This window comes from Myotis myotis, unplaced genomic scaffold, assembly GCF_014108235.1.
Source record: "Myotis myotis isolate mMyoMyo1 unplaced genomic scaffold, mMyoMyo1.p scaffold_m19_p_3, whole genome shotgun sequence".
In the NCBI taxonomy this organism is placed as follows: Eukaryota; Metazoa; Chordata; class Mammalia; order Chiroptera; family Vespertilionidae; genus Myotis; species Myotis myotis.
The window spans coordinates 117,279,943-117,292,406 of record NW_023416335.1 but is presented as its reverse complement, the minus strand read 5'-3'; the positions used below and the strand labels follow the sequence as shown (position 1 = coordinate 117,292,406).

The following is a 12,464-nucleotide window of genomic DNA, read 5'->3' as shown; positions in this document are numbered from 1 at the left end:
CATTGCTTTAAAAAAAAAATAACAGTTGGGTTAAAAGGCATAATTTTGTGCTTTAACATTTGTGTCTGAGGTGATTTATAAAATATCCCTCTCAAATGACAGTGAAGGATATACTTCCTATATTCCCAAATAAACAAAAATATTTGTCTCCCTCCAAAACAAACAAACAAACAAACAAACAACCAATGATTTCCTTGTTCTTAATTCTTGCCTGTCTTGAATTAAATTGTGTGCCTTTTAGCAAGGTTTCCTCAAGATGAAAAAAGACCTGCTGAAGAGAATTGAGCACAAACATGCAGTGGTGCTGTGACATTTCCATTATTCAATGCCTGTCTCCTTTTCTAGTTAAATGTAGCACCTGTGGGGAGGATATTGCAGCTGTTGTGCAAAGGAGAGTCCTGGCTTCTCTTTGCTTTAGGACCAGCATTGCTTAAGGCTTCTCCTTCTCCTTCTCCTCCTTCTCCTCCTTCTCCTCCTCCTTCTCCTCCTCCTTCTCCTCCTCCTCCTCCTCCTCCTCCTCCTCCTCCTCCTCCTCCTCCTCCTCCCCCCCTTTCCCTCCCTCTCCCCCTCTCCCTCCCCCTCCCCTCCCCCTCCCCTTTCCTCTCCTTCTCCTCCTTTTGAATATATTTTTATTGATTTCAGAGAGGAAGGGAGAGAGAGATAAATATCAATGATGAGAATCATTGATTGGCTGTCTCTTGCATGCCCCCTATTGGGGATCAAGCCCACAATCTGGCCATGTGCCCTGATCTGGAATCAAACTGTAACCTCCTGGCTCATACATCAATGCTCAACCACTGAGCCACACCAGCTGGGCAAGGCCCTTTCTTGAGATGATCACATATGTACTTGCTGCAAGGTTGAAATTCTATGTGCTGATGATTTGTTTCATATTCTGTAAATCATTGCTCCGTTTGCTTAAGGTACTGAGAAAGAAGTGGTTGCGAGGGCCAGTTTTCTAAGTAGAAGGCATCTTTTCTTGTCCTTTCTCAATGAGATAAAATGAGATGAGGATTGGTGAAAATCACATGTCGATGCCAGCTCTCTATCAGGGGGCACTGAGAGGGTGGAGGGTGATTGGAAAGATAGGCTAGGGTTCTGATCCTGGGGTTTGCTGGAGCCGCCTGCTCCCAGAGTGTGTGGATTTGAAGGGGAGGAGTCTGGAGAGGCTCTGAGTGTGTGGTGTGGCAGAGTGTCTCCAGCTGTCCGGAGAGGACTGCAAAGCCTGAGGAGGAAAGAACCTCATAGGAAATATGTGCACCTTCTGGGGGGAAAAGTGGAAAAGACTCTCTTGCATCATTTATACTGATAACTTTATATAAAAAGGTGATAGAAATTGTTGAAAAGAATTAATATTGAAAGACTTTTGTTCCAAAACAAACTTCTTTTTAAAATCCAGGTTTAATTCTTGAAATGGAGATTGCTTTGATAGGAAAAGTGCCTGTTTGATAGGAAAAGTGACTCTCAATGTAGAACAGTATATCTTTGAAGTATGTTGTGAGAATTACTTGCTTTTTAAAAAGTAGATGAGGGATCTCGATATGATAGGCAAGTTCATGTTGATAGTATAGGGGCACCATAAGGTTTAATTTGTCTCCCTAAAGCAGCGGTTCTCAACCTGTGGGTCGCGACCCCTTTGGCGGTCGAACAACCCTTTCACAGGGGTCGCCTAAGACCATCTTGCATATCAGATATTTATATTATGATTCATAAAAGTAGCAACATTACAATTATAAAGTAGCAACGAAAATAACTTTATGGTTGGGTCACAACATGAGGAACTGTATTTAAAGGGCCAGAAGGTTGAGAACCACTGCCCTAAAGTGTTTGCTATTATTTTAGAAACCCCAAGGCCAGGGGTCCTCAAACTACGGCCTGCGGCCTACATGTGGCCTGCTGAAAACATTTATCTGGCCTGCCGGGTGTTTTTGCCGCCGCTGTGTGCATAGGAATTTGTTCATATTTTTTTTTAAAACTATAGTCTGGTCCTCCAACGGTCTGAGGGACAGTGAACTGGCCCCCTGTTTAAAAAGTTTGAGGACCCTTGCCCAAGGCTTATCCTAATGTTATACAGGGATAAGGATAAAGACAAATCTGCAGAAAATTGACAAGTATTTATTTTAGCCATTAGTTTGAAGACCTTCCCAACCAGTTCTGTTCAAACTGCCTGCAAGAATCAAAATCAATTTAAACTTACTTTTCTACCCCTTACTTTTGCCCAGTTCTTCTGTATGAACTGATAGCTTTAAAGTGGTAATAAAAAAGATATACGAAGAGAGCCTGAATTCAAACAACCATTGAAAAACATTTAGTTCAAGGAAGGAATGATAAATTCACATGTGTTGTCTTTTCTTTTACTTAGGATATTCCTGCCGGTTGGTATCACAGAATATGGCCCTCATCCTACTGAAGGAGGATTCTTTGGATGTAAGTAGTTTTGCAAAGGTTGCATTTGATGTAGCTGTATTAAACTCTTTGTTTCTACTATGACTGATTATCTAGGTTTATTTTTTTACTAAACTGTTGTAAAACTGTGTTTCTGTTTTTATGAATGAATGTTATAAAGTCATATCTTTAAACATCAAAATAGTAAGCTTAGAACATTGCTACTTGAAAATACTTAATAGCTTACTCACTTAGAATTGTTCATTTAAAATGGGGTACTTTTAATCTGGTTTAACTTCCTGTTATTATTTACTAGGGGCCCAGTGCACAAATTTGTGCACCTTAAAAGGAACTGTGGGCTGTGAGGCTGTGGTAGGCACAGGGGTGGGTCTCAGCCCATCCTCCGCTTCCCCTCCCGGCCCCTCCCGCCATGGCCCCCAGTTCCCTGTCTGCCTGCAGCCTGCTCCCGCCACCACTGCTCCCACACGCCGATGATGCCAGCCCTGTTCACACTCGCTGACAGCACCAAGCAATTAGGGCCAGCACCAAGTGCTGGCAGTGGGTGCGAGTGGGGCCGGTGCTGGCAGCAGGTGCAAGCGACGGGCAGGACTGTGGCATGCAGGAGGCAAAGAATTTTTAGTAACCATCAGGGGCTCGCCCTGATGACAGCGACCAGCGCCACAATTTGGTCTGGCACCCCCGCTCACCTGCTCCACCATCCTGCCATGGCCAACACCCGCCATGTTCTGTGCATGCCCCCTGGTGGTCAGCGCACATCATAGCGACTGGTTGTTTGGTTGTTCTGGTTGTCCGCTGTTTGGTCTATTTGCATATTAGCCTTTTATTATATAGGATGTTAAGTGTGATGGTTACCTCCGGTGTTGGTTAGTAAGGAGACTTGTGGAATTTTCTTTCTGATAAAGAAATGTGAAAATAAAGATAATATTCAAATGTCAGGAGTTGTTTAAATTTATATAGTAATAGGATGCATATGCACTTAATGCCCTGACATCCAGTGCTACCATCTCATACAGTATTGGTTGGCATGGTTCTATGAGCGTTTTACACTTGTGCCCACCCCATCATGGCCTAAAGCCACTGCCGAGACCAGAGGTAGGAGCTGATTTGAGGGTAACCAGTGATCTGGGAAGCGGTTTGATATGAAGATATGAGCTAAAAAATGAGATTTATTTGTTAGGACTTTTAACAAGGGCATGTTACTGGCAGGTACCCACAGCCACAATCCCAGTCAGAATATTTAAATGGCAATGCTGGGAGCAGATGACAGAATTAGTTACCATTTTAAGTGGAGGGATATAATATAGAGATTTCTGTACTTACAAATTGGTGAGATTATGGATCCTACTGTGAAGGCCAAGGCATTGTCTACCAGTTCAGGACTCCAAAGTCAGGATGGGGGAGAGTCTGTGTGCTTCTAAGGCACCATTGCCACGGTAGCACCCCTCTGGCTTGAGAGCTCCGGATTTACCTCAATGTGCCTCTTATCCTTTAGTGTCTCTGCCAGCAAAAAGCCCAGGACTCTCAGGTCACCCCTCAGGTCCTGGACTCTAATTCCCAGATGCTCTGGGGCTGGTTAGGAACCTTTCCTCTCCCTCAGAGTTCCCATCTCTCCAGCATTCCCTATCCCACTTGCCTTTATTTTCTCCATAGAACTTTTCACCTTCGGAAATGATATATATTATTAATACATATTTACTATAGATAAATATATTATAATAATATGTATATTATTATTTAATGTGAGATTATAAGAAAGTAACCAGATTTACCTCATAACCATTTTTAACTGTACTGTTTAAATATGTTCATATTGTATACCATCACCACCATCAATCTACAGAACTCTTCTTATCTTGCAAAACTGAAACTCTGTATCCCTTAAATAATAACTCCCCAATTCCTACCCCTCAGTCCCTGGTAACCATCATTGTACTTTCTGTCTCTATGAATCTGACTATTCTAAGTACCTCATATCAGTGAAATCAGAGAGTATTTGTCTTTTTGTGTCTGGCTTATTTCACTTTGCAAAATGTCCTCAAGCTTCATCCATGTTGAAGCATGCATCAGAATTTGCTTTTTAAGTAAAAGCCTTAATAATAGTCTATTGTATGTATGTATTGCATTTTGTTTATCCAATTATTTGATGATGGACAATTGGGTTGCTTCTTCCTTTGGGCAATTATGAATAATGTTGCTATGAAGATGGGTGACAAATATCTTTTTGAGATCCTTCCATTTATTTTGGCTATACTATACCCAGAAGTGGAATTGCTGGTTCATATGGTGATTTTGTGTTTAACTCTTTGAGGAGCTACCACACAATTTTCTACAACTGTTGTTCATTTTACATTCCCACTAACAGTATACGCGTTTCAATTTCTCCACATCATCACAAACACTGTTATTTTCTTTTATTAAAACGTTTTCAATTTTTTTAAAGGTAGCATTCTGATGGGTATGAGGTGCTATCTCATGGTGGTTTTGATTTGCATTTCTCTACTAATTAGTGATGTTGAGCATCTTTTCAGGTGTTTATTGGGCATTTATATATAATCTTAGGAGAAATAGTCAATCCTTTGCCCATTTTAAAATCAGGTTGTTTGGGGTGTTTTTGTTCTTGTGAAATACTTTCTATTTTGTCTGTCTCCCTCTAATTCCTTAGAACTTAAGTTCCATGGATCAAAAGTCTGATTTGGTTTTAAGCTGGGCATTTCTACCTTCAAGATAGTGCTTTGCACAAATTAGGTACTCAGTAAATGTTTGACTGAGTGAATGAACAAACTTAGGATAATTTTCCAGTTACCAATTAGAACTGCGATTTAAAAATCAGGCTGATGAGGCAGTGGCTCAAGTTGCCATGATGGGCAAGTACAAGCTAACATTAGGAGGGAGTCAAAACTGAGGAAGCCAAACAGCACATGGGCAGACAGGAGAGTGGCATGCTATGCAGAGAAATGCCCAGACCCCTTGGATGAATCCACATAGAGTGTGTGCACACCCAGGGTGTCTGCACCTGGAGCCCCCTTGTTTCCTGGTGCTTTCCACTTCTGAGGCATCCACAGTCTTAAAATAAACCTCTTTTTTTTTTTTTTTTTTTTTCTGGAAGTGACTCAGAAGTGAGCCTATATCTTTCTTTTATATTAGACATTCTCTGGAATCCAAGAAATGGACTTGAAGTCTGCATAGCAGTATAAAATTACAGCACAGATTGAGACATTTGGTTTACCTTGGCTAAGGGGTGATTAGTGAAGCCAAACAGAAGGTTTTATGGGTGTGCCTGACTTCCCTGTAACCTGTTAAGAATGTTTTTTTCTTGACCAGTTTCGAACATCTTTTGGTATAATGACTTTAATGTACTAGGCATCTGTTGAGCAGAGGTGCAATTTCTAAGTACTGTTTTGCTCAACTCAAAGCGGCACTCCATATTTTTGACCAGCCCTCCTCTCCCGCTTACACCTCTTTCCTATGTCTTCCCTCTCATTCTTTAGTTGGGTTAAAGGCATTCCTATTCTCATTAGAATTTCATTTGCTAGGTGTGGAATAAAAGCAAAGTGCTAGACTATGAATTAGATACGTAGTAAATTCTGGCAGAGCTCCCAGTGGAGTTTTTAATGTTGCTGAGCTCTGATGATGAAGCAAGGAAATTGAGACAAAGGAATTGGCCCAAGAATTAGAAGCATTGGGCTTTGCTTCCCTTACTTCATGTCTCCTATACATGTAAGGGGAATTGAGTGGCTTACCTCAGACCCAGAGCTGGCATGTGTCACCTTCACTTGACCAATAACTATGTCCAGGCTAGGACTCCAGGTGCTTATAAATAATCGAATTTATCCCTCTGCTTTGAGTTTTTCAGCTGTTGCTACAATAAGGTCCACATTCTGGGATATAGGTGAGGGATGGTCTTTGAAATAAGGATAGGCAATATGTGGTAACGTACATCTCAGGAGGGTACTGAGGCGATTATTTGTTAGAAGAAAATGTGATTTTCTTTTTTTTTAGGTTAAAAAAAAAGGTACTAAGAAATCAGCTTTATTGATAATAACATGCCCTTGACACACCTAGTCCTTATTTCTGGCACACTGACCAGAAATGGCTCTAAGAGGAGTGGGTAGGAGGAGGGAAGCATGGAGTTCCACATGTAAGAAGGGTTAATTCTGGGACCCTCACTATTTTGTTTGCTTTTAGCCCATTGTAAAACATTGACATTTAGGTGTCCTGGTTAAATGGATTTATGGACTATATTTAATTTTGATTAAACTGACTCTCATAAGATGCTGGCTTAAAAGGATTCTTACTTCTTTTTTTTTAAAGGAATTGAGATAACAACAATAGTGTAAGCAGAAGCTACAACAATATGGCATTGCTTGACCTGTGTGCTAGTTCAAGCTTTCCTTCTGCTACTTGATGAGTTAAAACAATGATCGGATCTGACAGGTTAAACAAATTTCAAAATTACCCGCAGGCTGTTGTTATTAATCATAAATCCTTCCCTAGGTGCAAATGGTATCTTCAAATATAAGATGTGGTAATATGAAACCATCTCACAATTGGTGAGATTTTAAAAACTAAAAATACTAAGTATGAGAATAAAAATCAACAGTTTTATCAGCAATTTATAAAAAACATGAAAATTCAAATCAGCTACTGTTTAAGTTTTACAAAACCTACTGTTAGCTATTGAATAATAAATGTCTTTTGATATTTGTTAGTAAAAGAAAAAAAGTGCCAAACCATTTGGGGAGCATTTGCTTTCCTGCTGTAATAATATAAAGACAATAACATGGTAACACCAAAAATTTATATAAATGTATATGAATAAGAGATCTATAGAAAACCTTGCTAGAATTTTCTAAGAAACAATTGGTTGAGCAAATTATGAAATATAGGAGATTTGTTACATATTTGGATAGAAGTATAGCTGTTTCTAATGTGTTAACTTATGGAATACGCCATCGATTTTCAATTGGTGTGCCACAAGAATTTTTAAAACATGCAATACCTGACTGTTTATTCAGGAGCACTGACCTCTTTTCCTTAGATTATAATAATAATAATAAAAGAGACAAAAACCAATACAACAATAGCTGTCCAGTGTGAATGAATCAAAATTATACCACTTCTAGGAATATATCCCAAGAAACCAGAAACACCAGTCAGAAAGGATATATGCATCCCTATCTTCATAGCAGCACAATTTGCCATAGCTAAGATTTGGAAACAGCCTAAGTGCCCATCAGCAGATGAATGGATTAGAAAACTGTGGTACATCTACACAATGGAATACTATGCTGCTGTAAAAAAGAAGGAACTCTTACCATTTGCAGCAGCATGGATGGACCTGGAGAACATTATGCTAAGTGAAATAAGCCAGTCAATGAAAGAAAAATACCACATGAGCTCACTCATTCATGGATAATAAAGACCATTATAAACTGTTGAACAAGAATAGATACAGAGGCAGAGCAGCATTTAACAGACTGTCAAACTACAGCAGGAAGGCCGGGGAGGGTTTTGGGGGGTAAGAGATCAACCAAAGGACTTGTATGCATGCATATAAGCATAACCAGTGGACACAAGGCACTGGGCGGTAGGGGAGGCAGGGGAAGGTCAAGGGGGAAAATAAAAAGGAGACATATGTACTACTCTTTGTAATATTTTAAGAAATAAAACAAAATTAAAAAATAAAATGAAATTTAAAAATATGATACCTATTTTTTTGTCAGATCAAAAAAATATAATGTATATTTTGGTGTGACACAGGATTTTAGTAATTAGTTTATATGTGCCATGAGATGAAAAAGGTTGAAAATTCCTGGAATACACACACACACACACACACACACACGCACACGTGTACACTACTATTTTTGCTGAGTCATCAAAAGAAAGATGCATTGGTAAGGGTAAATTTGTTTTAAGCAAAATATTAGCTCTTTAACACAAAATGTTTTATGAAATAAGTATGTGATCACAGGTGGAAAGGCTTCTTAGGAATAAAAACAAAATCTTGTAAAATGTATTAAGAACATCTGTGGCAGAGAACATTTCCCAGCTTCTCGGTGGCTGGATGTGGCCGTGAGATTTAATCCTCCTGGTGCAATGTGAGCAAAAGCGAGGCAGGAACTTCCTGCGTTACCCATTGAAAAGTAGGCCTCTTGTCCTGGTTTCTCGGCTCTCCCCACATGCTGGCTGGAAATGGCACAGCGGGAGCCACGTTGGAAGTTATGGAACTGAGGCAACTCCACATCGAGGACAGCAGAGCTGCTTCCCTACCTTAGGTCCCTGTATGACTGTGAAGAGCAGATTCTGCAGATTTCCTCTTTCTCTCTCTCTGAAAAAGTTATATAGTTTTAAATATTGCATGGGTGGTGGGGGGAGTCTCTTAGTTTAGCTTCATACCCTACTAATAAAACAGGACCTGGCACTAAAGGTCATGTCATTGCAGGCTCTCCAGTATGGTGTAGGGCTGTCGAGAGAGAGAGAGAGAGAGAGAGAGAGAGAGAGAGAGAGAGAGAGAGAGAGAGAGAAGGAGGGTCCACTTCTGCTGGCAAAGGAGAGGGAATGGGATTTGAGGGTCATGGGATTTGGATCCATTGAAATTGATACAGGTGCCCCCACTCACATTCTCAAGGGACCATTCTTTTTCAGTCATCGTTCTACCTCTCAGGGGAAGAGACCTGGCGAGTCTGTGACTACAACATTCATTGAATTTTATGATGTGAGCATTTCCATTATCACCCACAGTTCCGTCGTTTCCCTTGGTAGTCAACCTTCTTCATCCCTAAGCAACCACAGATCTGCTTTCTATCAGGATGAATTAAGTGTGCTTGTCTTAGAATTTCATGTGAATGAAACCAAGCAATAGATTTATTTTTGTCTGACTTCTTTCATTCAACATAGTTATTTTGATAGTCATCTGTGTTGCTGCATGTATCATTAGTTCATTCCGTCCTGCTGAGTAGTATTACATTGTATGGTTGTACCACAATTTATTTATTCATTCACCTGTTGAGGGACATTTCAATGATTTCCAACTTGAGGATATTATGAGTAAAGCTTCTGTGAGCCTTTTTTTGTACACTTTATGGGTTGACACATGTTTTTATTTCTCTTAGATACTTAGGAGTGGCATTTTTCTAAGCTGATAAATTTGTGGTAATATGTTACACAGTAATAGAAAGCTAATACTAGTATCTTTTGAAGAGCAGAAAATTTTAATTTTGTTGAGGTCCAGTTTTCTTTTTACATGATTAGAGCTTTGGTACTCTAAGAAATATGCACTTACTCCAATATTTTCTGAGATTTCTCTTTTTTTTTCTAGGATTTTATAGTTTTAGCTTATAAATTTAAGTCTGTGATTCAATTTTGTGCATGTTATGAGGTCCAGATTATTTCTCATATGAGTATTTAATTTTTCTGGCACCATTTGTGAAAATCACTATGATTTCCATACAGAATTACCTTGGCACTTTTGTTATAAATTTATTGATTATACATATATGTGAGTGTATTTCTAGACCCTATAGTTTATTCCATTCATGTATATATCTTTCTTTATGCACAATCACACATTGTCTTAATTATAGTAGCTTTATAGCAAGTGTTGAAATCCTCCAACTTGTGTTTTTTTTTTTTCTAATATTGTTTTGGTTGTTAAGGGACCTTTGCATTTCTATATACATTTTAGAATCAGGTTGTTGATTTCTCCAAAAAGCCTATGGAATATTTAGGGAGATTACATTAAATCTATAGATAAATGTGGGGGCAATTTGATATTTTAATAGTGTTGAGATTTCTAATTCATATACATGCTGTATGTCTTATTTACTTAGGTCTTTAATTTCTCATCAACATTTTATAGTTTTTAGTATATAGGATTTGCAGCTGTCAAAATTGTGGTATTTTTTCTAACTATAATATAAGAACCATTTGGTTCTTTTTTTTTTTTTTTTTTTTTTTTTTTTTATTGCTTAAAGTATTACAAAGGGTATTACATATGTGTCCATTTTATCCCCCCGCCCTAGACAGTCCCCTAGCCTCCCCTACCCCCCAATGTCTTATGTCCACTGGTTATGCTTATATGCATGCATACAAGTCCTTTAGTTGATCTCTTACCCCCCTACCTCCTGCCCCGCAACCCTCCCCAGCCTTCCTGCTGCAGTTTGACAATCTGTTTGAGGCAGCTCTGCCTCTGTATCTATTATTGTTCAAAAGTTTATAATGGTCTCTATTATCCATGAATGAGTGAGATCATGTGGTATTTTTCCTTCATTGACTGGCTTATTTCACTTAGCATAATGCTCTCCAGTTCCATCCATGACGTTGCAAATGGTAAGAGTTCCTTCCTTTTTAGAGCAGCATAGTATTCCATCGTGTAGATGTACCACAGTTTTCTAATCCATTCATCTACTGATGGGCACTTAGGCTGTTTCCAGATCTTAGCTATGGTGAATTGTGCTGCTATGAACATAGGGGTGCATATATCCTTTCTGATTGGTGTTTCTGGTTTCTTGGGATATATTCCTAGAAGTGGGATCACAGGGTCAAATGGGAGTTCCATTTTCAGTTTTTTAAGGAAACTCCATACTGTCTTCCATAGTGGCTGCACCAGTCTGCATTCCCACCAGCAGTGCACAAGTGTTCCTTTTTCTCCACATCCTCTCCAGCACTTGTCGTTTGTTGATTTGTTGATGATAGCCAGTCTGACAGGTGTGAGATGGTACCTCATTGTTGTTTTGATTTGCATCTCTCGGATGATTAGTGACTTTGAGCATGTTTTCATATGTCTCTTGGCTTTCTGAATGTCCTCCTTTGAAAGGTGTCTATTTAGGTCCTTTGCCCATTTTTTGATTGGATTGTTTATCTTCCTTTTGTTAAGTTGTATGAGTTCCCTATAAATTTTGGAGATTAGGCCCTTATCAGATATGACATTGGCAAATATGTTTTCCCACACAGTGGGTTTTCTCGTTGTTTTGTTGATGGTTTCTTTTGCTGTGCAGAAGCTTTTTATTTTGATGTAGTCCCATTTGTTCATTTTCTCTTTAGTTTCAAATGCCCTAGGAGCTGTATCAGTGAAGAAATTGCTTCGGCATATGTCTGAGATTTTGTTGCCTTTGTATTCTTCTAGAATTTTTATGGTTTCCTGTCGTACATTTAAGTCCTTTATCCATTTTGCGTTTATTTTTGTGTATGGTGTAAGTTGGTGGTCTAGTTTCATTTTATTGCATATATCTGTCCAATTTTCCCAACACCATTTATTGAAGAGACTATCTTGGCTCCATTGTATGTTCTTGCCTCCTTTGTCAAATATTAATTGAGCATATTGGTTCGGGCCGATTTCTGGGCTCTCTATTCTATTCCATTGATCTATATGCCTATTCTTGTGCCAGTACCAGGCAGTTTTGAGAACAGTGGCTTTGTAATACATCTTGATATCTGGTATTGAGATCCCACCTACTTTGGTCTTTTTCAGGATTGCTGCAGCTATTCGGGGTCTTTTTTTATTCCAGATGAATTTTTGGAGAGTTCGTTCTAGATCTCTGAAGTATGCCGTTGGTATTTTAATGGGAAGTGCGTTGAATTTATAGATTGCTTTGGGTAGTATGGACATTTTAATGATGTTGATTCTACCAATCCATGAACACGGTATGTTCTTCCATCTGTTTATGTCTTCCTCTATATCTTTTTTCAACGTCCTGTAGTTTTCTGAGTAGAGGTCTTTTACCTCTTTAGTTAAGTTTATTCCTAGGTAGCTTAATTTTTTTGGTGCGATGGTAAACGGGATTGTTTTTATAATCTCTCTTTCTGAAAGTTCACTATTGGTGTATAGAAATGCCTCGGATTTCTTGGGGTTAATTTTGTATCCTGCTACATTGCCAAATTCATGTATTAAGTCCAGTAGCTTTTTGATGGAGTCTCTAGGGTTTTGTATGTATAATATCATGTCGTCTGCAAATAAGGACAGTTTTACTTCCTCTTTTCCAATTTGGATGCCTTTTATTTCTTCTTCTTGCCGAATTGCAATGGCTAACACTTCCAGTACTATGTTGAACAGGAGT

At 39.0% G+C, this 12,464-nt stretch overlaps 1 protein-coding gene across 1 annotated transcript in view; it reads left to right on the top strand.

Moving 5' to 3' along the window:
- The window catches only part of ATP8A2 (ATPase phospholipid transporting 8A2), a 701,182-nt gene that overhangs the window by 249,954 nt on the left and 438,764 nt on the right, over window positions 1-12,464 (top strand). Inside the window, exon 24 of the mRNA XM_036300527.1 lies at window positions 2,363-2,427. Within this exon, the coding sequence (XP_036156420.1) occupies window positions 2,363-2,427 (65 nt within the window). The remainder of the gene's footprint in view (window positions 1-2,362; window positions 2,428-12,464) is intronic.